This window comes from Suricata suricatta, chromosome 12 (genome assembly GCF_006229205.1).
Source record: "Suricata suricatta isolate VVHF042 chromosome 12, meerkat_22Aug2017_6uvM2_HiC, whole genome shotgun sequence".
NCBI classification, from domain to species: Eukaryota; Metazoa; Chordata; class Mammalia; order Carnivora; family Herpestidae; genus Suricata; species Suricata suricatta.
Genome location: NC_043711.1, coordinates 19546044 through 19570185, shown reverse-complemented (window position 1 = coordinate 19570185; position 24142 = coordinate 19546044). Strand labels below are relative to the sequence as shown.

Sequence of the window (24142 nt, the reverse complement as noted above, 5' to 3'; positions counted from 1 at the left end):
GGTCACAGATTTTTTTGATGTTGATGTTTGCTCTCATCTGCCTGAGGTCAGATCTTGGGCCTCAGGTCCTCTTAGAAGAGTGGTTTCAGTTCAGAAACTCCCCAGAATGGCTTACACGCCTTTTAAAGAGAACATGGTGGGGCAGGTGGCTTCCATCTGCTGTGCAGGCAACTCTGGATAGCAGCTGTGCTGTGATAGTTGACAAAACCATGATCTCAAATGGCGGGTCTCTGAATGCACTAGCCAATGGCACAAAGGAGTTGGTAATAGGGTTCCATTACTTGTGGAGTGGAGGTGGAGGAGAAAGGGCCTGCTGGCATTACTTGTGGGAGGAAGGCCACTGTAGTTACAAGACAAAAGCCTGCCCACTGCTGTCCTGCTGTCATCCACCAGCACACTACCTTAGATCCTTTGGCCTGCCCACTGAAAGCCACCTAACTCAGAACTGTTTGTGAGAGTGGCCTCAGGAGTGTGAGGGTTGAGGTGAGAGACAGCCAGTCTCCATACCTTGTACACATAGAGCTCATGGATGTCATCTGAGAGAGTGGTGCCATCATCCCGCATCAGGGGTGAGAATGCAAAGCCAAAGAGTTTCTTTTCCCCTTTGTCCTTTGCTGCAACCAGAACTAAGTGTTAGTTGTTTTTGCCCCCCACTTTGAGTTTTAACAGAAATTCCCCTTGTGCTTATCACCTACATTCTTTACTTCTTTGTCCCTTCCTTTCATTAATTAGGTAGCTACCTGACTACAGGAATGATGAAAAATGTCCTAGACTGAATTTCAACTTATATCCCAAGATACACAGGCTACCTAGACCCAAAGAGAAACTAGATTGCTAGTCTTGATAAACCAGAGGTTCTTTAAGGAACATTTAAATATGTACACAGAAAACATCCAAAGGAGGATGACACTGGTAATTATACAGTGTCTGGACCAGACACAAGGAAGGATGAATTCCAGACCTTTTTTGGTTTTGAGTCACTATAGAAAGAACAGCCTCTGTTGACACCCCATCTTTGAGTACCCATTTATTCAGAACTCCTCATTTTATTGCCCCAACAATAAGAACTCTCTTAATTCCCTTTCTGAGGAAAGAGCTCTGAGACAACAGAACATTCATATCCTCTAAAGAATGTGGAGAGAAGTTTCACTCACTGGAACAATGTCTGAACTCGAAGCGCAGGTGGGAGCCCCGGAACCGGTCAATGGGGATGGGCAATTTGATGATTTCTCCCCAGCGAGGACTATTACTGTGGTAGAGGACAAAGGAGTGGTAGGAACTCCTATTTGGCTCTCCTGAACCCAAGCTTATACAATCCTGGAAGAGAGAAGCAAAATAAAGTGTGATCTTCCTGAAGGAAGTCCCTGGGTTTCTCTGTCACTAGGACATTTTCTCCTTTGTGCAAGTCTTATTTTCCCACTGGGTCAAATCTGTAAGTTGAGAAAATTCATTTGACTTAAACTCAATACTTTTGGAAACAACTGTGTAGATGACATAAGGAATCAGCAGTCAACAATGCTCCTTTTCTATGGGGCAGAAGTAACCATTCACACTGCTCAATAAACTGGAGGGAAGCTGAACAGTGTATCTGAACCACTAAAGCTACCTCACAAGGCTACTGTCAACATACAGGAGGGAGGTCTATAAAAGAGTGACTTGCCTTCTGTCAAGTGCTATGCAAATGATGCCTTGTTATTTGCCAGGGACTTCACCATGACATGACTGAGGGAAATACTGATATATTGACAATGGAAAATCAGCACTTGAGGTCTTCACTTTGAATGAAGAGTGACAGAAGATATATTTGCTGGAAATAATATTTAGAGCCCAAGATTGCTCTTCCTTGTCACATAACTTGGTACCAGCAAGTGAGTGCCTAAGTCTCACCTTTGACCAAAGAGCAACTTTTTATTACCTTTATGAGCTTAAAGAATAAAAAGAGTAGGACCTAATAACAGTTACCAAAAGTAGGCAGCTTGATGCTAGACAGAATCACAGAAAAAGTAACATGTAGGACACAACTAGAGGGAATAGGTCTAAATTGGAACAGGAAGGATTGAGGTCAGACTGGGAAGAGTTTCTAAAAAGGTTGTGTGACACTGGAAGTCATTATCAAAGCATACTGCAGGGTTTCCTTGAAGAAAAGGCCGAGGAGAATGCATATGCAGTGATATGAGCACAGTCTGCCTGAGAAGAATGGGTCTCTGAATAAAGTCCATAGGCTCATTAGAATCATTACTGATTTCCAAACTGACCGGCAAGTCTTACCTTCAGTATTTCTCCATCTGCATAAAGCACATACATGGTCACTTCAATATTCTTTTGTACACTCTTTCCCCCTCTCTCGAAATCCCCCTTCTCCAAGGTTAGGTACAGGTCATTGCGGATATCGCCTATGGGGAGAGAAATGTCATGTCTTCATGACCACAGAAGCCATACTGCCCTATTTGTATGGAGGACCAGGCTAGCATTGGGATCCTCTGGGGTTGAGGTGGGTGCTCAGAGCATTGCAAGCTTGGTTAATAACAGTAGACATTCTACTGATATCAGTGTGGCAGCCCTCAAGTTGGTTAGTCAGGTGCTCTCTAAGTTTAAATTCTGAAGGTGTTCACCACAGCTTGTCCAGTGTGGGAAAAGGTGAGGCAGACAATCTTCTCTTGTATTACAGGTGACTACTCAGTCTCTCTACCCTCCAGGAAAAGAGCTGAAATCTAAGCCTTCCAAAGGGGGAAGACTTTAGAATCAACAGGAATAACATTTAATTATGTCTACTGCTTAACTACTAATCACTTCTCCTTTCCCTCAAAAAAAAAAGTGGCTTCCTTTTTCTTTTATAGGTTTTCTTCTTTCAACTCACAACCCTTCTGAGTCTGACTAGAGGACACACTACTTTTTCCTTCTGAAGGCTTAGCTCCAAATCCCATCCCTTGCTGGAGTGCTAGACAGAGGTCAGTGGACTATCATTTTTTTTCTTCTTTGTGTTGCAAGAGCTCTGGGAGCAGATGACTTTCCAGAAGCACAGGTGCTAAAACACTGGAGTGACAATCTGTTGTGCTCTTGTTGCTTCCCTGTGCTCTGACTTCTGCCCACTTTGACAATATCTGCTGCTTGAGACTGGGCAGGAGAAGCCCAAACCACAAGCTGAAATGACCTAAGAAATGACCACATCTGCCTTTTTTTAGGGGAATGGGATTGTCTATTCATGTATAAGAAGAGCTCATTTAGGCTGCTCTAAGCTTCTAAGTTTGTAACATGACCAGTTTTATTCATACATTCTAAAGAAGGATTTTGACTTTCAAAACACCACCACCACCACCACCACCACCACCACCAATGTTAAGTCCCTTGGAAAAAAAAATCTTCAAAGGAAAAAATGGTAAAGGAAAACATATAAGGTCAAAGTGAAGATGTGATAGAAGCATGAAGAATTCAACTTAGAGGTGATGAAAAGACTAACTTGCAAAGCAAGCCAATTCAGAACATTCTTTCTACCTCAGTTCTTAGCAAAACTGATACATCTAAAAATGTTCATTACTTGGAGTCACAATGACATAAACAGATTCTGTTTTTGGTTAGCAAGTAAGCTTTCTGGTTTGGTCAGATACATGATGATGGCTCCTTTTCTGCACAGACTACCCTTCTGATTGTGCAAGTGTCTTAGTGTCTCTTATGCATGAAACATGAAAGACTAGAATTCACATATATCTTGGGCTGTAGAGGTCTTCATGATCAGACCTTCTATTCTTCAGGTGGTATTACTATACCAGGAGTGCAGCCATAGTTATTTGGTTGCATAATGAAGTTCTCAATATACTTCAGAGTAAGTGGGGAAGAACAGCCAATGAGAAGAATTAATTATTCTCTGGCAGCCCAGGGAACTTTCTCTAATGTGTGAAAAACAACTTGTTCCCCAAATAGCCCAAAGGCTACCATGCAGGGAAAGGAAAATATGTTTTGAAAATCACATACAAATGCAACTAACTGCTATATAGGTAGGACAGCCTAGAGGGTGTCTAGTCTTGCAGTTCACATGGACTTCCTTCCTGGTTGAGAAGAGCCTCTATTTCAAATTTTCATGAATCTGTACTTTAATCTGCCTCCTTTGGACATCTCTGTGTGGGCCCTCCTAGCATATCATTAAAACAGCACTCAGGTGTGCAGATAGGGTAGGAAAGGAAAGCAGAAGGGAAATTCAAATCCATCAGTTTGCTACTATAAGAGCAGAAACTGAATAAAATCATTCCTGAAAGTAAAATTCAAAATTAAATGGGAACTTTACTGTAGGCAATTGGTATTATAATGGGACAAATCAGAGCTGGTTATAGCTTGAATTTTTAACAATTGAAATGAACATCTTAGAGCTTTCTTTTGATAAAAGTCTTTTACTTACACATTAGCTCTTCTATGGAATTTAAGTAATTATTACATTTCTAGCCTGATTTGGCATAAAGTGAATAGTCTAGAGAATTTTAATGTCTAATCTTAGGAATAGGTTCTTTAACTATTACTCTGATTTAAACCAGGACTCTCTAGGAGTTATTCTCAAGGTAATCCACATGACTTGTAAAAGCAGATACTGGTTACCAGCAATAATATTCTAGCTTATACAAATATTTTAATTTTCCATGACTTTACACAACAGTTAACCATAAATAAACATATCCTTCAAATGAAACATGTGAGCTTTTCCTGGCAATATATGATATTGAATACTCATTAAAAAGTGGGCAGTATCTTGGAGATTGATAATGACAGAATTTGGTCTGTGTTGATTATATAGAGTGAGCCCATGGTTTCTGGGCAGCTTCTGTGGGGCATTTTAAATCAAAATGCCAATTTCAAATTGAAGGGGTGGGCTAGATATTCCTACAGTTTTCATTCTTTTAGAATTTTCTATTTAAACAGAATGCTTTTAGCGATATCTTGCTGAGACAATTTATCAGTGCAAGTAAACATACCCTCTGAGTTACAGACTGAAGCAGCTTGATTTCATCAGATCTTTCACTCTTTATTTGGAGAACAGACTTGCCTAAACCAGGGCTATTCTCAGCAGAGTAGGTATTAGGCCACTTTATGGGTTGCAATTTTGCAAATTACGGCCTCAATTTCGAGAACTGTGATAGTTAATGTTGCTGGGGCCTTCTTGTCAAAAGCTCTCTGGGGGATCATTTAAATAGAGCTCTCCACTAATTCTCTTGGAACTAGGAGAAAACCTAAGAAGCAGCCAATGTGAAAGGCTCCTGGGATCTAATGACCCAGGCCTGCCTTACAGATAGCTTCCGAGGCTCCCTGTACTTCAGCTGTCCCTACATGTTACATGTTCACATAAGCCTGTAGCGGAATCATGCGTTTGGGTTAAGACACTGTTTCCAGCAGGCTCCTGTAAACTTTAGTGCCAATCATAAGGAAATAATACCAGGAGAGGGATGAGGACAGGCACATTACAATGAGAATGGGAAAGAGAAGGCTTGAGTAGTGGTTTGTGAGGTTTGCAGAACACTGCATGGATGCCTGTATTCTAGTCACCTAGGAAACTTAACTAGATTTCTAGCAACTACCCTTTGAGCTTCCAGTTGGTCTTGAGTAGGGCTTGTGTACATACATTAAACCAAACCAAAAATTACCAGGCAATTCTGATGTTCTCCCGGGTTTAGCAATCAGACCATGGGGGTTTGCTGGGAAGCTGCTGATGAAATTTGGCTGGGTGTTGGGGGCTAGGCAGCTCTTAAGCAGAACAGAGGATGCTGAGAGGGATATGGAAGGGGGAGGTTTTTCTGTGGGATGTAGGAGTAGGTATTATTGAGGGCAACCCTGCCTCGGTGTCCTCTGCTTCCTAAGGTTAGCAGAGCACCTAATAGCATCCTCAATGCCTTATATCTCTGAGTCTTTAGTGCTCAGTTGACATGCAACAGAGTTCCTTGAATAGAAAGATGAATGAATGAGGCTGTTCTTGGACGAGGGCCTCAGAATAAACTGTCTTTGTCCTTTTCACAGTCTCACAGAGTAGCCAGCTGTTGGTATAGCTGCTTGCCAGGGAACTAGGGATTTAAGAATAGGCAGAGGTTGGCAAACTTTTTCTGTAAGAAGCCAGAAAGTAAATATTTTAGGCTTTTTGGGACACACAGGTCTCTGTTACACGTTCTTTGTTTTCACAAACCTTTTAAAATGTGAAAAAACATTCTCAGCTGGCAAGTAGTACAAAAAATAGGCTGCTGGCTGGATTTGGCCCAGGGACTATAGTTTCTTGATACCTGCCTTGGGTGTTTATGCGTCAAGAACAGCTTTAGTACACTGCAACTACACATCAAAAATACAGATTCTTGTACATCTATATAAGCAGCTGCTGGGAAGGAGCAAGGTAATGAACCTGAAACCACCTTATTATGTCAGGGATTGGCCTGAAACATTCTGGGATCTTTATGGAGTGGGAGGTCTTAGAAGGAAACAGTGTTCTTCAGCTACCAGAAATCTTAGGGGGCTGGGAACACTGTGACAGAGCTGCATCCAGCAGTGACAGAGAACTGCACACCTCAGTGCCCAGGTGTGATCCTCTGAAGTCCTGCATCCTAGTACGACACCGGAGAAACAGAGCTCCCAATGTGTTTTGCACGTCTCTTCTGAAAGCAGTCTCTGGAAAGGTTTCAGAACCTCTGAGGTTTGGCTTGGGCACCAGAGCATCTGTTAGCAAGAGAATCTCCTGCCAGATACCCCAGACTTACTAGGAATTTTGGGGTTACATGGCTCTAGCCTATGTGGAATTCCATCCCAGGAGAAATAATCCAGGATAGCCGACACAGGTTTGGGTACTCAGTCTTGTTTGGACTCTTTATTATATTCATGTTCCTTCCATATAAATTAGTTATACCATATATTAGGAGACTTTGGGTACAAAGATACTAGTATTTAACACTATATTATTTATTTATTTATCTTATTTACTTCTAGATAGGATTAGGAGAGATAGTGCTTTCTTTCCCTTAAGACCATGTGAAACTAGAACTAACCTCTCTCTCAGCAGACACAGCAGTCTGCCCAGGATGGCACCAATTTTACCTCCTGGCAGAAGAGGAGTGAAGTCCCCTGACAGCATCATGGAGACATGGAGACATTAACAATCATTCAACTTAGATAATTTCAGGCATATGACCATTGTTTTATTTTGTTGTAGTTTTTATTTTATTTTTTAATATTTATTTCTGAGAGAGAGAGAGAGAGAAAGCGAGAGCATGAGTGAGGGAGGTGCAGAGAGAGAGGGAGACACAGAATCCAAAGCAGGCTCCAGGCTCTGAGCTGTCAGCACAGAGCCTGACGTGGGGCTTGAACTTGTGAACTGCGAGATCATGACCTGAATAGAAGTCTGTCGCCTAACTGACTGAGCCACCCAGGTGCCTGTTATTTTAAAGAAGAGATCTCTCCCTCTTTGGGGAAATTCTTCAGAGTATCCAAGAAAGACAGGTTCTTTACTTTCTTTCTTTCTTTTTTTTTAAATACAAAGATATTTATTTTGAATCACTGTAGTAACAAAAGGCTGGAAATAGTCTCAATATACACAAGAAAGGGCTATACAAATTGTGGTACACCCATAGTAATAGAACCGTAGAACAGTGTATGCACCCATTAAAAACAATGACAAAACAGAGGTGGTCCCACATGATTCACATGAAACAATTTGCAAGAATTCTTAGCTCAGGTCAATGGGATAGTGTTCTATCATTTGCAAAGAAAGAAAAAAAAACCAAAAATGAACTATGGTATGTGCATAATCTATCACTGGATGTTTACAGAGGAAAATGGTTAACAATAGCTGTTGCTGGCGAAAGGAACTGGGGTAAAGAAATATACTCAAGGTTTTTTTTTGCTTTCTTTTTTTTTTAAATACTTTTTAATGTTTATTTATTTTTGAGAGTGAGCGAGCACGAGCAGGGACAGCGAGAGAGGCAGACACAGAATTGGAAGCAGGCTCCAGGCTCTAAGCTGTCAGCAGAGAGCCTGATGTGGGGCTTGAACTTATGAACAGTGAGATCATGACCTGAGCCAAAGTCAGCCACTTAACCAACTGAGCCACCCAGGCGCCCCAAAGGTTTTTTACTTTCAAATCATTTTTTCAGTGTTATACTTCTACTAGTTTCTACTGTTACAAGGTCAGTGATTGTCCCTGTTCTAATAGGAAGATAAGAATGGGCATGGTCTGACATCATTATATATGGTTATTCCTTTCTTTGGTCAAGGATGTAATGATCTTCCAACCTGTTGTCAGATCAGATGTGATCATTCCTAAATCATCCCTTAGATATTGCCAAAGCCTCATTTGACAGTCAGACTGACTACTACTACTTGTGGTAAACAGTTTTATCACTCTCCTGAGGAGAGCTTTCTTTCAAAAGTCATGTTTCTGTGTGTTTGTCTTTTGTGTGAGATATGTCCAACAGAGCTGAAAAGAGAAGCTTTCTACCTTTCTGGTTCTGTATAGCCTGGGATAAGCATTTTCTTGTCAGTGCAAGTAGCTGATGTGTCTCATACAAATATTTCCCTGTAGCTACACAACTAGGGCTTGTTAAAGTTTTCTAAACATTCCACTATGTTCTTATTTTACTCAGATCTTAACACCTAAAGTAATACACAGTCTTCTAGGTTGGGCTAGTAGCTTCTTTTTTTATGTCAGTTACCCCAAAAGACGAGGCTGATGAAGGATTAATAATGTACATGATACCCCACCCCAGTGTTGCAACATTCCATGAAACAAATGAAGATGGAAACAAAGCAGGCATAAAGCAGACAGGGCACACAAAAGCAGGAACTTACACCCAACTATCTTCATCTCTGCACCAGAAAGAAAGGGGCGAGAATGAGGGGACAGCACAGAGAGAGACAAGAACAATTAAGACAAACAGGAAAAGAGAAAAAAAAAACATCACTTGCAGGTCGGTGATGAAGCATGCACTTTTTAATCAAGAGTCAAAGCAAAGGACAGAGTGTATTTCTGAGCATAAGGGCAAGAATCAGAGGGACCCCTAGAAGGATGCCATGCCTGTAGAGCTGCCTTCTAACGGGCAAATTTGGAGCAACCCAGAGAGCAATACTTGTATCAGGTCTGGCTTAGGGAGGGACAAAACCTCCCTAAGGCAGAGTCCTCTCTAGGACACGGTTCTCAAAAGGGGTCCCAAACTAGCAAGATTACCATCATCTCAGAGCTCCAACCTTACTGTATTAGAAACCCTTGGGGGTGGGCCCAGCAGTTTGTTTCTGCAAGCCCTGCAGGTGACTTGGATACATCCTGATGCTGGAAAACTACTGCTTTGGGAAAAAAACCTAGCCCTCAGCCACAGCATACTAATTCAAAAGCAGGTTTCTTCTATCAAGATGGAAGACCATTTAAAAAACTCATATGAAACCTGGCCAATATTGCCCACAGTAAATGAAAACCCTTAAAAATTCAAGACTTAGAAAACAAGTTAAAACAAGTAATTCTCACAGAGCCATGACAGAACTCTACTCCTATTGACTCTGAGGAACAGCCTTTCCAGGAATGCTAAGAATTCCAGAGGAATGTAGGAGATGGTGGCCTGGCTCCGCTTGCTTGGGCACGATCTGCAGGAGGGTACAGCCCCTTCTTGAGCAAAAGATTTTAAATCATTCCTTTCAGTTTATAGTCTTTTGGCCAGCAGTTCTCTTTAAAGTTTTACTTTAGTTACTTTACTAGGAACAATGTTAACTCCAAATTGTTCACCTGGAACACTTGTTCTCTAGTCTTTCCTGCTAATCTTCTTGAAAAAAAAAATCTAGGAAAAGAGCTACTAGCTTTTGAACTGAACTAAAGTGAGTTTGGAGAGAAGGAGGACATTCCCTCAGAAATATGGTGACCAATCAATAAAGGCTGTGAATGCCTAGTTTCAAAATTAGGCTTAAATTCTCCTATCTAGTTTGTTCTTCTATAGTCTAGAATGTCATCGCCTGGAGTGTGCCTTTTTCTGGGACCTCCCAGGGCACCAGCAGCAGCATTCTTGCCTCTTGCTTGCTATACGGGTCATGAGCAGAGCTGGATGGCTATATAGTCAGGACCTCAGCTGTGGCACAGAATAGCACATCTCTTGTTCACAGCCGTCATGTGGTGTGTATGTGCACACCCATGGAAAGCAGTGGGAGACCATCAGAGAGATCTTTTACAAAATGGTATGTTGGATACTGGTGTGGCTAGAGCCTGGTTGAACTCTGTAACTCAGAGAGAGCTCTAAGCTCTGTCAATATGCTTTGAGAAAGCCCTATCTGGACCATTCTGACAAAAAAAGACCTCTACAAATGGGTGCCTGGCAATTTCTATCAAATGCTGTTTTAAAATAAGAATCATAGTTTTTGAGTAATAATACTTTTTTCATTTACTCTAATTTCTTGACTTAAGTGTTGAAATGCTCACAGTTACTGACATAATTCATTGCCTTGCTCATTCTTCATATATATGTCCATGTACCAAGAAGTTGCAACTTCTTGTAATTTTGGTCATACCAGCACTGTAAGGAATGAAGGACTGCTACAGCCCTGGTACAATACTCCTCCAAGTGAAAGATGGATCAGCTGCAGGTGGATGGATGGCCAGGAAGTTTCACCAAGGGAGTTCTGGCTACATATAGGGCAACTGCAGTGTAAAACATTCCTGTATACTTTTACTGTTGCTCCAGCAGAATCTGCAGGCCAGCCCTATCACCAGGCCTGAGAATGGCAAACCCACTCTGATGACATCTTGGAGTGCATTAAGAGGTCTGTCAGTTGGTTGTGACCTCATAACCCTGGGAGTGTCCATCTGCAAAAAAATCTTTCCTCGGGAGGGAGAAGGGTAGAGGAGGAGACAGATTATGCACAAAGGACTGCTTCCTGCCTGTGAATCAATACTTACTTTCAGTTCTAGCACTTAGTACTCAAAGGCAGACAATTCAGGAAGCAGCATACTCACAGGCCTGTCCTGGACCTCCCAGTATTGCCCTGTTTCTGAGCCCTGTGGGGGCAAATCATATGATGGTCCCTTATCTGCCCAGGGGAGGGAAAATTCCCTTAACCTCAGCCTGCTTCACCAATGCCTGATAGAGCTGATTTCCCCAGACATGTCTAGCATACCCAGACATCCTTTATAAAGTTGTGTGTCAATGATGCAAAGAGATGCAGGGTGTGGTACAAAAAGATTTCTTTCCACTGATGAGGGTTGGACAACATAACTCTTGAAATCAAACTTTGCTTAAGAATTGTTTTTCACTGAGTTTTATTATTTTTAGTCTGTGTTCACTTGGTTTTAATAGTCTGACTGTGAAGGCTAAGAGGAAGGAAATGTCCACATGTCCAAATATTAACAAGTTCTTAAAAGAAAGGAAGGGCTTTAAATATATCTGTTAGAATATATGCCTCCACCTCATGACCCTGGATATCTAACTTAAAAAAAAATCACCAGATCAATTTTGGTACCACCTCTTCTTTCTTCCACGACATTTTGTCAAGGACTCAGGACTATGCCTGGGCTCTTCTTGTCCTGATAACCAGGGTAGAAGAATGGTGTCAGGACACTGTGCAGGACACTGTTCTCCAACAGTCAGATGGAGGCCCTTCATAAGCATGAAGTCTCCCAAGCATTTAAAGATAAACATGGAATTGATCGAGTGGCCTGGGATCCCACACAGATCCTTCTGTGTGCATGAGCAGTGGATGAGGGCTGTTCACAGCAACTTGCTCTGTATTCAGTGTCTATGGGTGGGGGGTGCAGGCGACAGAAAACAAGTCCAGGCATAGTGTGGGAAGTTGGAAGGCACCTGGAATCCATTACATGGGCCTTCTCTGTGCTTAGGCCACACTCCCCTTTGGGCTTGTGCTGACAAATATTTCCAGCAAGGGGATTTAGAACATCATGAAGAACTCCAAATAGGTGATATCTAGAGTGGTGACAATCAGTTCAGTCTGGCCTGCCCTGGCTCTTTCAAACAGAGGCAAACAAGCTTTTACCTGACCATTAAAACTCAATGGAAAAGGTAGGTCCATTACTCCTATAATCCATTCAGAAAACCAGCTATTTGCCTGTCGTGATTTCCTTCTCTTTGTTCACATCTCTGCTGATCAGACCACCTGCCCTCCATCTGAATCACGCCTGTCCTTTACTCACTATGGCCCCTGTGGCTCTGATGGCCTCTTTTGATCCACTTTGGATGCTTTGCCTGTATCTCCCTGATTAGGAAATGTGAACCTGGGACTGGCCAGCTAGAACAAAATATGAGGGTTGATGCATTCCCACTTTTTGCCCTGGCTCCACTGGGCATTAGATGGGAACAGTGAGCCAATTCTTGAGAAACTGCCTAGGTAGTACTATACCTAGTGCCTAGCTTATACCATTTGCCCCATTTGTTTTCTGATACAATAAAATGTATCTGCTTTTCCTACATGAATTGGATTCATCAATACTATAAGCACATATTTGGTATGTTCTTCTCATTAAAGAGAAGTTCTTGTGAGCCAATTTTCTAAGAAATGTAATGGAAGAGAAGAAAGTATAAGGCATCCCATCCCCCACCTCCTCGGTTCCTACCACTCAGTCTCTACAGGAGACAACAAAGCTCATATGCTGGATTGTCATGTTGCAGATGTCATATTGGTGAATATGAATGTGGTGGCTCCTGGAAAAGATGCCAACAAAGGAGCCACTGACTCCAGATTGTAGTCAGCAACCTGGTTTGGGATGGAGAGGCTTTTAATGGCTACAGGGCCCCTCGACAGCACAGTTTACCATCTGCTCATGAGAGGAGTACCAGATTCCATCCTCCTAACCCATCTCCCAACCCAGCCCCAAGAAGTGCAGCCTACCTGGCATGATGACGTCAGGAAATCCCAGTTTTCTTGTAATTGCCAATCCCCTATTAAATATCATGGGGTTTTCTCTCCTAATCTGTTCCATGTCTCCACGGAGAAGCTGCAGAGAAATGATAAGACCTGCAAAAACAAAAGTATTTTCTTACTCGGAACCACATTTCCACCCTGTTTTGTGGTACCAGAAATGACATAGTCACATTTTTTTTCTGGAGGGAAATATGCAAAGCTCAGCATTTTTTGGAGAAAAATTTTGATGTAGAAAGTATATGCTATTCTGAAGAAACATTCTAGAAAGCTATTTAAGAAATGATAACTTCAATAACCCAGAGAACTGGTTTATTAAATACAGAACGAGATCTGGGAGACTGAGTTGCCTTTTTCTCTGTTCCTGGCTGGGCCCTAGCAAACACTCACTGAATGGGAGGGCTGAACTACATAAACCGTATATTTAGAGACCCAGAGAAATCTACAGAAACAATGGTAGACTAGATACAAGTGTAACCAAAGAAGACCCTGTGTCAGGATGTCCCACCAGCTGAAAATGAATGAGCTAGAGGTGCTGTTTTATGCTAGGAGTGCTAAAATGTGGGAAGCAACTTGCTGGTTCAAGCTTGCAACGGCTTGTAAAGAGAGCAGCAGAGCAGACATCATCACATTCCCTGCAGGGAACCACTGACTTCAAGGAAAAGAAGGATGTTTTGTGGGGCTAATTGAGCTTTGATTCAGACTATGAACTTCAGATCTTCCAGATGATCCCAAAGGCTTTGTTCAGAACATGGGAGAAACTGTAAAGTGTCCCCAGGTGAACTGGCTTCCACTTTAACTTGTATGTACCCTAGGACGTTTGCATAAAGTAAGAATCTTTTGGAAACCACCCTCTTCTCTGCCCCCAAGGGTTACCACTGTAGCCACTGGCTAGAAGGCTGGGAGGTCAAGCCTAGATGGAGTTAGGAAGTGATTCTGAGACTCTGTGAATGAGATTAGCTGCTCATAGGATGATGAATTATATGTCAGCAGGAAGCAACATCATCAATCTAAAAACCTGGAATTATGATAATTAGGATAACTAGAAAAGTGGTGGCTAGAATGGAGAGAGTGACAAGAGTTGTAGGATAAGAATGGTTTGGAAATGGAGAGGAAATAAGGGATAGAGAAGTGGAATAAGAGAGATGTCACACAGAACAGTCATAGGCACTGTATCTGTCAGATCAAAGTATCCTAGTAACAAGGAACATGTACTCTCACAGCTTGGCTGGGGAGTCAACAGGGTTCCACTGTAACCCAGACAGACCTCAAGATGATCTCATTGCTTTGGCCAAATTCATGTATTCCAAGAACCTAAAGATTTCACATATGATGTCCTAGGTATCATTAACACTGAGATCACACGGCTCTGGAAAGCAGTTATGGTATTCCAGGTGTTATTCTGGTTAGTGTTTAGGGTTTTGAACACCCTATTTTTTTTATAGCCTAATCACTTGGTGAACTCAACTACAAATAACTTATACGCCTGAAAGCCTGGGGGCCAGAATCCAGATCACAACAAACTCTTCAGAAGAAAGCAACTTGGGAGGTACCCATTCCCCTCTCCCCTCCCCCCCACCCAGCCCCAGCTCGTTTACCTGTGGTGTCTTTACATGGCTACCACATCGTATCCTATGGGCGAACAGGGGTCCACTGACCTACGAGACAGCCTAAACTGGAGCAGTTAGCTAAAGATCAGACAATTTCCAGAATCTGAGATGGTGGTTAGAGGGCAAAGGAAAAGAAAATCAATAGGTGCATCCTTCTCACTTTGCATTGGCAAGGATTATTCAAATGCCCCCTGACTACCTTTCCTACCTTTCATCTCATTTCCTGAGCAACCAAATTGGCCCAGAGATGCAAAGTGCACCTTGTGAGGATGCAGACCGAAGACATGGGGAGAGTCGCATCTGGCTTTTGAGCTATCCAAAAGGAATTCTGATCAGCTGCTCTCCACCTCTAAGTGTGACAAGCAAGAGGAAGAGGGCTTCAGTTTATGTAAGAGAACACATGAAAAGGCACATGAAGAATGAAAAAAGCCACCAATGGAGGTTATAAAACTCCATCTGCTTTTGTAGGAATTGGGATCCTGAAACGTGAGTCCTCTTCCTGGTTCTGAAGCCCTGAGTGACTGAGGCACATGACAAATAATGCTAAACATGGTCCTCAGGAAAAAAGAGCCTCTGCAAATAACTCAGAGAAGTGTCCCACTCACTTACCCACTATGCAGCCAGTCCTTTAGCAACACTTGCTGATTTACCTACCAATCACCTGGCTCTCAAGCCAAAAAACCTGAAAGCAACTAATTTTATTACAATTTCTCTGTTAACATGATCTCTGACACTAGAAAACTGCTTTCTTACTGAACTTAATCTCAGATTAAGACTGTACCATAAAAATGTCCCACATTCCAGTGTGGAATACTGGAAGGTGAGCAACCTGGCCCTTATCTCTCTCAACCCCCATCTCTGTGGAAGAGATGGATGAGAATTAATACTGTAAATTAATCCCAGCCCAAGAAACATAAATAAAGCTGTATAAATCATTAAAAATACATAGAAAACTAATGTGTTAACTGTTTTATTTATTTTCACTTGTTTTTAATGATCTTCACCCTACTGGAATTACTAAAAGTTCTGTGGCTTCATATATAAGAGGCCAATCTAAGGGAGTTAGTGCTGAAGGATATTTTTAGTCTCAGGACTTAAAACCTAATGTAGCAATTCCACAAGTGCATGGAGACCTCCTCTAACTGGGACACCCTAACTGAGGCTATTTGAAGTCTGGAGTACCCTTCTAACACTGAATGGCCAGTGTTTGTGGGTTCTGGACAAAACCACAGACATTGAAGATGGCACCATCCTTGGTCACTCTAGGGAATGGAACACGATTCAGCATCTTAACCTGATGAGGTGATGGGAGAAACTATGCTTTCAGTTGTTTTAGAAAGTATAGTATTACTACCATCTTTCTTTTAAGAGACCTGGGGAGAGTGAGGGACACAAATCATGAAAGACTATTGAATACTGAAAATGAACCATGGACTGAAGGGGGAGGGGGAGGGAGAGACGGGGATGATGGTCATGGGGGGCACTTGTGGGAGAAGCACTGGGTGTATTATGGAAACCAATTTGAAAATAAACTATTAAAAAATAAAATGCTCTCCATGTTTAAAATTTTTTTCAATGTTTATTTTTGAGAGAGAGAGAGAGAGAGAGAGAGAGAGAGAGAGAGCGAGCGAGCATGAATGGGGGAGGGGCAGAGAGAGAGAGAGATACAGATGTGAAGCAGGCTCCAGGCTCCGAACTGTCAGCACAGAACCCGATGTGGGGCTTGAACCCACAAACTGCAAGATCATAACCTGAGCTGAAGTCAGACACTTAACTGACTCAGTCACCCAGCTGCCCCAAAGTGTTCTCCATGTTTTAATCATATCATGTCCCAAGAACTTGTATCCAAGGGCAGCTCTTTACAAATCAAGTAAAGTAAATAAAGCAAAGTACACTATAAATATGGATATGAATGGGACTTTTAAAAATTACCAGCAACTTTTTTTTTTCATAATTAAACATGTGAGCAGGGAAGAGGGGCAGAGGGGGAGAGAGAGAATCTTAAGCTGGCTCCACACTCAGTGCAGAGTCTGATGTGGCACATGATCCAACGGCCCTGGTATCATGACCTGAGCTGAAATCAAGAGTAAGACATTCAACCTACTGAGCTGGGTGGTGCTGAGCCACCCAGGCACTGCACCAGTAACTTTTTTATATTTTATAAACAAGAGTTTATTTGCCTTTTGCTTTAGCCTGGTTTTAGGTGCGAAATGTGGGCTCCCTTCCCCTTCAAGCATACTGCTTGGAGGTCCTTGGCATCCAGGCACATACATAGAAAAAACAATCACTTAAAAATTGTGAGAGAGACCCTTGAGGTTCCCTATGCTATAGAGTTTGAGAGAAATCAAATATTCCCAGATGAGGGTCTCAAACTTTGCAGCCTGTCATGTGGAGTTGCTCTGGGGTCCATTCAAGTTGAATATTTGCTGATCCTAATAAAGAAAAAATTAAGTTCTTAACAACTTTGGAAACTCCCATGCCTGGCAGTGGCTTTAGATGTCATGTAAGGCTCACTTTTACTTAGAAGGCTATGAAAATTAGAAAACAAGGTTATGTAAAAGAGATTATGAAATAACTGATAGGTAAAACTGTCAGAAGAAGCATGGTTCTACGGAGACTTGATATCTATTTTTGAGGATATATAAAAGTTCAGAGGCTTTTATATAGTGCTTCTAACTTAATCAAGCAATTTATGTTCAATTTAGAAAACACAATCTTTCTAATGTGTGGAATTGCACCAAGATTTAGATAGGAATTACACAGTTTTAAAAGAAAAGGAGGGGAAAGGAAAAGAAATTGAACTGAAATACAAGCTGCTGTGAAATGAAGATAGTCTATTTCAGTTCCTGGATGATACTGGCAGGCCAATCACTGATTATCACTAGTGTCAGGCTTTCTTGGTGATGCTAACACTGAACAGGAATAGAAAAAGTGATTATTAATGTTTGTCTTTTATTTTTGGCTGGGTGTATATTCTTTATTCAAGAAAACACAGACTTCACAATGTGACAAATGCTGAAACCCTTTTGTTTGCTTTGGATTTAACTTAGCACTTAAGTTACCTATCAAAGCACATAAAATCCATTATGGAAAGAATAGAAAATGTATTTTGGTTGAAAGTAATTAGGGGAGCTCTCAAGTCATCACAAAAAGAAACAGCAGAAAATGACTGGGCAGGAGAAAAACTATCTGTAGGTAACTGAACTTTACATATGGCGGCTGATCTGCACAAATTTACTGTATGATCTATAGGTATGCATGATCAGGAACAGTAAATGCAATACAAAGTTTTCTAGCTGGAGAAGTATGTTACCATGGCTGGCGCTGGGAGCAGAATACTTGGCACTGGACTTGCGGATGATATTCTCGTGGATCTGGGACCACTCATTCTCGTTGTTGCACCTGCAACAGAAGGACAGGTGTTATGGTTCTCAAGGCTTTTAAACAACTGCACTGACATTCCAACTGAAATGCTAACTTTGAAGGGAAACTTCAAACTCACTTTCCTGTTTTACTAAATTAGACAAGGTTTGTTTTCAGTTAAGGCACATGGAAGATTCACACTTGGGCAAAGGGTGGAAACTCTAAAATGAATGTCAACAAATATTTTTAATTGGCAAAATATCCTATTCTCTAAAGTAACAATCTCCCACATCACAAGCTTTGCCCTCCTTCTTCTCCTCCTCTTTTTTTTTTTTTTTTGAGAGAGAGAGGGAGACAGAGCATGAGCAGGAGAGGGGAGAGAGAGAAGGAGACAGAGGATCTGAAACAGGCTCCAGGAGGCTCTGAGCTGTCAGCATAGAGCCCAACCCGGGGCTTGAACTCACGGACTGCAAGATCATGACCTGAGCTGAAGTTGGATGCTTAACCGACTGTGCCACACAGGTGCCCCTAAACTTTTCTCTTCTAGTCTCTCATACCGTACACATACACATACACAAACACACACAAAGTAGGTTCCACAGGCAAGTTCATGAGAGGGGAAATAACAGTTCCTCTAGACAAATACTACTGTTTAGGAACTGTCATGCCTTGCACTGTCTTTGTAGCATCATTCATTAGTAGAAGAATAGAAAGAAAATCCTATTAAGCTCAGGGCGGTGTGCATATTTGCTTGTGGCTGTTTCAGCCAGGCCAATAGAGGAAGAAAGGCTTAGCAGAAAAGGTTGATGTGTCCAAACATATAAAGTCCTTTCCCAGGGGCTTCAAGATTGGGCCAAAAGAAAGAATAGAGGAACAACACAGCATCTCTGTTAATTTCTCTAAAAGGTGATTCCAAGACAGCTGCAACCATACAAGTACTTGTGTAGTTTGCAAAGAGACACTAGGGATTCCCCATCCTGATGCAAATACCTTGATGAAACAACCGAAATGAGATTAGGGTCATCTCTTGAAAATTCCATGTGACAAGAGTCTCCATAGCCTTAGCACTACTTCTTTCCCTGTGGCATAGAGAGTGTACGGCCTTCCAAAATGTTAAGACCCACGCACAAAGGAAAACTCACAGGTTTTTTCCATGGTTACTCAGAAATGTAGCCACCTAAATAGGAAACCTCAGTGAGAGTTTTATCATGTAAAATCATATGGTATTTGACTTTCAATCTGACTCACTTTACCTAGCACAATGCTCTCTAGGTCCATCCATGTTGTCACAAATGGCAAGATCTCATCTTTTTAAGCTGCGCAATAGTCCATTTGTGTGCATGCGCATGTGTACATGTACCATGTCTTATTCATTCATCTATTGATGGACACTCCTGGGTTGCTTCCACATTTTGGCTATTGTAAATAATGCTGCAATAAACACAGGGGTGCATATATCTTTTTGAATTAGTGCTTTTGTCTACTTTGGGTAAATACCCATTAGTGGAATTTTTGGATCATACAGTATTTGTTTTTTTGTGTTGAGCACAGCATAATATATAGAGAAAATGAATAATTACGCTGCATACCTGAAACTAATGTAATGTTGTACGTCAACTACACTCAGATAATAAAAAAGATATCAAAGAGTAAGGAACTGGGGTGCCTGGGTGGCTCAGTCAGTTAAGTGTCTGGCTTCGGCTCAGGTCATGATCTCGTGGTGGGTGGGTTTAAGCCCTGCGTCGGGCTCTGTGCTGACAGCTAGCTCAGAGCCTGGAGCCTGCTTCAGATTCTGTTTCTCTCTCTCTCTCTTTCTCTCTGACCCTCTCCTGCTTGCTCTCTCAAAAAATAAATTAAAAAACATAAAAAAATTTAAAAAAGGAATAAGGAACCAAAAAAAAAGTGTAAAGCCTTAACAAGAGAAAAAGAGTTATATCATGTGACATCCAGGAGTGTGAAGAACAAGTAATGTGAAGCACAACTGAATGAAAGGATTTGAACTTAAGCCATTCAGAGATAAAGGAAATTAGTCATTAGTTTAATTTTATTAGTCAGTGGCTCTTTGGACTCCTGAGTCAGTATAAATTACTCAGAGATGTTGTAAAGAATGATCAAATATGAGGTTCTCATAGTCCAGAGCTGTGAGGATAATTTCCTACTTATAGAATTCCTTCCAAACAAAGGAAGAGGGAGAGTGTTCTTTAAGATGAGCACTTGTGATTTAGCAACTCGGTTGGAAATCAAAAGCGAGAGGTGCTGGCAGCAGCACATCCAGCCCTTCCTGTCTGACATGCACACTGTCTCATCTCTTCCAACCAGTCAGTACATCAGAGTGCCCAGCTGGGGAGCATTCAAATACTTGTCCTCTGACAGCTTTTTTTTTTTTTTTTGTCACTTTCTAGGTTTACAAGATCAGTAGTTACTTTCTTTTACAGAAATCTGACTACGGTTTGTCATAAATAACACACTCCCCCTCTCACTTTAAAAGAAGAGTCTTGAAAATTAACTCCCTCCCTTCAATAGATCGTGTAACTTCAGCATTTCTCCAATAAAATACTAATGGTTTTTGGTAGTATAGTGGAGATAGTGCTTTGTCAATCACATCCACAGTGACAATGTGTATTTACCTCATTCACCTCTCTTCAAGTCTTGGTTCAGCCATTATCATCTCTCTTCTGGACCAGTATAATCACCTCCTAACTGATCTCTCAAATGTCTCCCTTTCCTGAATGCCAAGAGGGCTACTTAAATCATCTGAAACTAAGTGGATGTGGTGTCATCAGCATATTCTAACCAATCACTAGGATATTGTGTATGGAAAAATTATAAATGTAAGAATTTATTAAATAATCAAATGAGTTGTGATTATAATGAAGCATGATGGTATACCCAATCAAATTAATATTTAGAGCATGATTACTGATGTTGGTAGTTATGAGACACATGAGGGATTATGATTGAAAAGAGATCTGTATGCCTCTGTCGCAGTCTGCTCTCCTCACAGAGGAGATAACCAGCACAGCACTTCAACTACTACATGTCCAGGGACTTCATGCAAGCGATAAGACAGAGATGTGAGAGGTATTTGGTTTTCTTCATGGGATTCCCAAGCATCCAGAAGCACCAGAGCAGGTGTGCAGGCTCTGTTCAACAGAGTTCAGAGGACTCTCCTCATTCACTCATGCACCAGAGTACATGTTAGCATTTGCCTCTTCCCTACAACCTCCTTAATTTCTAAATTTCTGTGTTTATGATGGGTATTCACCCTATTCTCTTCTCATCTTTCCCCAAGGTGAGCAATACAAAAAAATGTTTAAGAAATTTTAAAGGGTTGTTTGTAAGACCTTTAAGTTTGCGGTTTTAGAAGGGGGCTTACTATAGGTAGGCAACGATTGGGATATATTCCAATATTTTATTTCACTTAATTCTCATAATCCTGTAAGATAGGTATTACCATGTTCATTTTACTGAGAAGAGTGAAACAGAGCTGGACTCTAAACATAGGTCTCCCTAGTCCCCAAAGCTGGTGCAGAGAAAAAGAGGCTACAGAGTACCATAACCCTGAAAACGTCACTCCTATACCAGGCTTCAGGGTACTTGTGTCCCTGATGTCAGTCAGCATTCCCATTTTGTCTCTACCTGACTGCAACTATTTAGTCTTGACTATGGTTTAAAACTTAATTTAGTGCAAATACTCCATGTTAAAATTCTTTCTCATTGGGTGTGACCTGCTTTATTTTGGCCTTTATTTTGTTGAAAGTCCAAAAAAAAATGGAAAATAGGCAACAACCTACAGATTTAAGAACACTACTGATGCTGACCACTGTTTCATGTATTCCTTACTCAAAGTGCAAAAGAAAGAGAAGTATCCATAAGAATGAAGAAAAATAGCACATATTTTTATAAAAATGGCTTAATTGAACAGAATCTCCAAGACCAAGCTGACACAAATAAACCAATTTGATATATTCTGGATGTGTACTCATAGGCCATGAGAAACTGCATTTTTATTTATGAGACTTTTAAACTAGTTCTTATTTTTCAACTTCTATATGTTGATTTTAGCATAGACTATTTAAAAAAAAAGACAAGTAGCACGGGCACATACGCACGCGCACACACACACACTCTTTAACAGGAATACTTAACTTTTCTTTCCAGGTGATAGAAGGGATTCTTCCAAGAGTAACATTTTTGCTCCTTTTAGTCACCTTCCTGGGAGAAGGAGTGACTTCTTTGGCCAGTGCTTTTAGAAGAAGTTCTGGGCATGAACATCTCATTTCTGTCTCTCCCCTCTTTTGGGACCAATCTATTTGCAGAAAACACACAATCCCTCTGTGCTACCACAGAGGCTCCACATTGATGATGACTCTAATAGTCTTTCTCATTCAGGGCTCACATTAATCACAAGTTGTAGTGGGTTGAATGGTGCCCCCTAAAAAGATATATCCACATCCTAATCCCTGGAAGCTGTAAATGTTACCTTATTTGGAAAAAGGGTCTTTGCAGACATAATTAAATTAAGGATCTTGAGATCAGTAGTTAATCCTGGATGATCTGGGTGAGTCCAACTTCAATGACAAATGTTCTTAGAGAAAGGCAGAAGATTTAAGAGATGAGAAGAAGTTACAGACAGAAGAGGAGGAGGCAATGTGACCACAGAAGCAGAATTAGAATGATGAAGCCCTAAGACAAGGCAGGCTTGACAGCCCCCAGAAGATGCAAAGAACAGATTTTCCCCTAGAGCCTCCAGAAGGAGTGTGGTCTTGCTGGCACCTTGATTTCAGATTTGTGGCCTCCAGATTGTGAGAATAAATTTCTATGTTATAAATCACCACAGTTGTGGTAATTTGTTATAGTAGCCATGGGAAACACAAAAGTCTATGTGGCTCATAGATTTAAATAAACCGTGATCTCAAATTTAAGTTTGCTTGCTAATAAAAGTGACATATTTACCTATACTACTTACATATACACACATACGTATGTACATATAAACTAAACATTTTGATTCTACTCTGTATCATATATCCATTTTTATTTATACCTGCTTCACATTTTGCTCTCAGAACCAATCTACTGATACCCATTAACTTCTTCAAACTGCAACAGCATTTTATTCTGAGTTTACTAAGCTGAAATTGTTAAACAATTGGGAATGAAGTTTGCTTATTTAATACATTCTGTCAAGGACAGAAATTACATGCAGGTTTTTTTTTCCCCCCTAGGGAGTGTGTCTTGGGTTTTTCCCTTATTATTTTCTTTACTTTTTTTTTCCCTCTTCTTTTTATGGTGGTGGGGGTGGTTATGTTTAATTGAAGTTGCTTTTACAGCACCAAAGACTTAATCATCCATTTTCTATATAAAAAGTAGCTACTTTTTTGCATGGACCTCAATTATACTGTAGTATAGAGGTGGAATTTAAGGAAAGGTATTAAGCAGGCTGTGTTTTAGTTTATGGGCAAGTATATCATGTATCTTGAAAGTATTATAGATAAGCTGCTACATTACAATTGCCACTTCAGATAGCTGTGAAATTAGGTGATTAACTAGTTGGTACCTAACCTTCTAATTTCTGTATAAGTCTAATTACATGAAATAGAAGTGGGGGGTTTGATTTTTTACTTTGCTTTTCTGTTTGGAGTATCATTGAAATTACTGTATTGTAAAGGACGGAAAATAATTGCATATGTTAAAAAAATAAATTGTATAAAAAAATAAATAAAAAAAAATAAAAAAAATAAAATCACTTAAAGATAAAAAAAAACAATTGGGAATGAAGATTGACCTTTGTCAAGTATCTTTTTTGATATCAGGATGATTATATGGCTTTTCCCTTTTGGATAACTAATATGATGCATTATATGCTAATTGCACTGTGATCAGAGAGTGTGGCTTGTGTCTTATGAAATTTATGGACATTTTTTCTATGAATAATTTTTGTAAATGTTCCACAGGCACTGGAAAAGATGTATTCTGTTGATTGGATTAAAGATTTGTTTAGAGCTGGGAGGACCATATGGCTTGATGAGCTGGGATACTCCATTTACACCTGCTGTCCTGCATCAACAGTACTTCTTTTGACTATCAGAATGTCCAAATTTAGAAGATAAATTATGTTCACCTTATCTGGAGGTAGGAGAGCAAGAGGTTAAGAGCATGGTCTTTTACCTAGCTGCTCAGGCACATGCCTCACGGCTCTATGCCCTGTTACCTTATCCATAAAAGAGGGGTAACAACAGCCCATGGTGAGTGTTCAAAGATGCTGTTATTTTCAGTCACATCAATCTTACTCAGTCTCTCCCTAA

At 40.8% G+C, this 24142-nt stretch overlaps 1 protein-coding gene across 1 annotated transcript in view; it reads right to left on the bottom strand.

Annotated features, from left to right (window-relative positions):
- DOCK3 (dedicator of cytokinesis 3) overlaps positions 1-24142 on the bottom strand; it is a 351466-nt gene that overhangs the window by 98248 nt on the left and 229076 nt on the right. Inside the window, exons 11-15 of the mRNA XM_029916016.1 lie at positions 17785-17873; positions 12832-12957; positions 2269-2393; positions 1155-1317; positions 508-614 (exon numbers count right to left, since the gene is read on the bottom strand). Of these exons, the coding sequence (XP_029771876.1) occupies positions 508-614; positions 1155-1317; positions 2269-2393; positions 12832-12957; positions 17785-17873 (610 nt within the window). The remainder of the gene's footprint in view (positions 1-507; positions 615-1154; positions 1318-2268; positions 2394-12831; positions 12958-17784; positions 17874-24142) is intronic.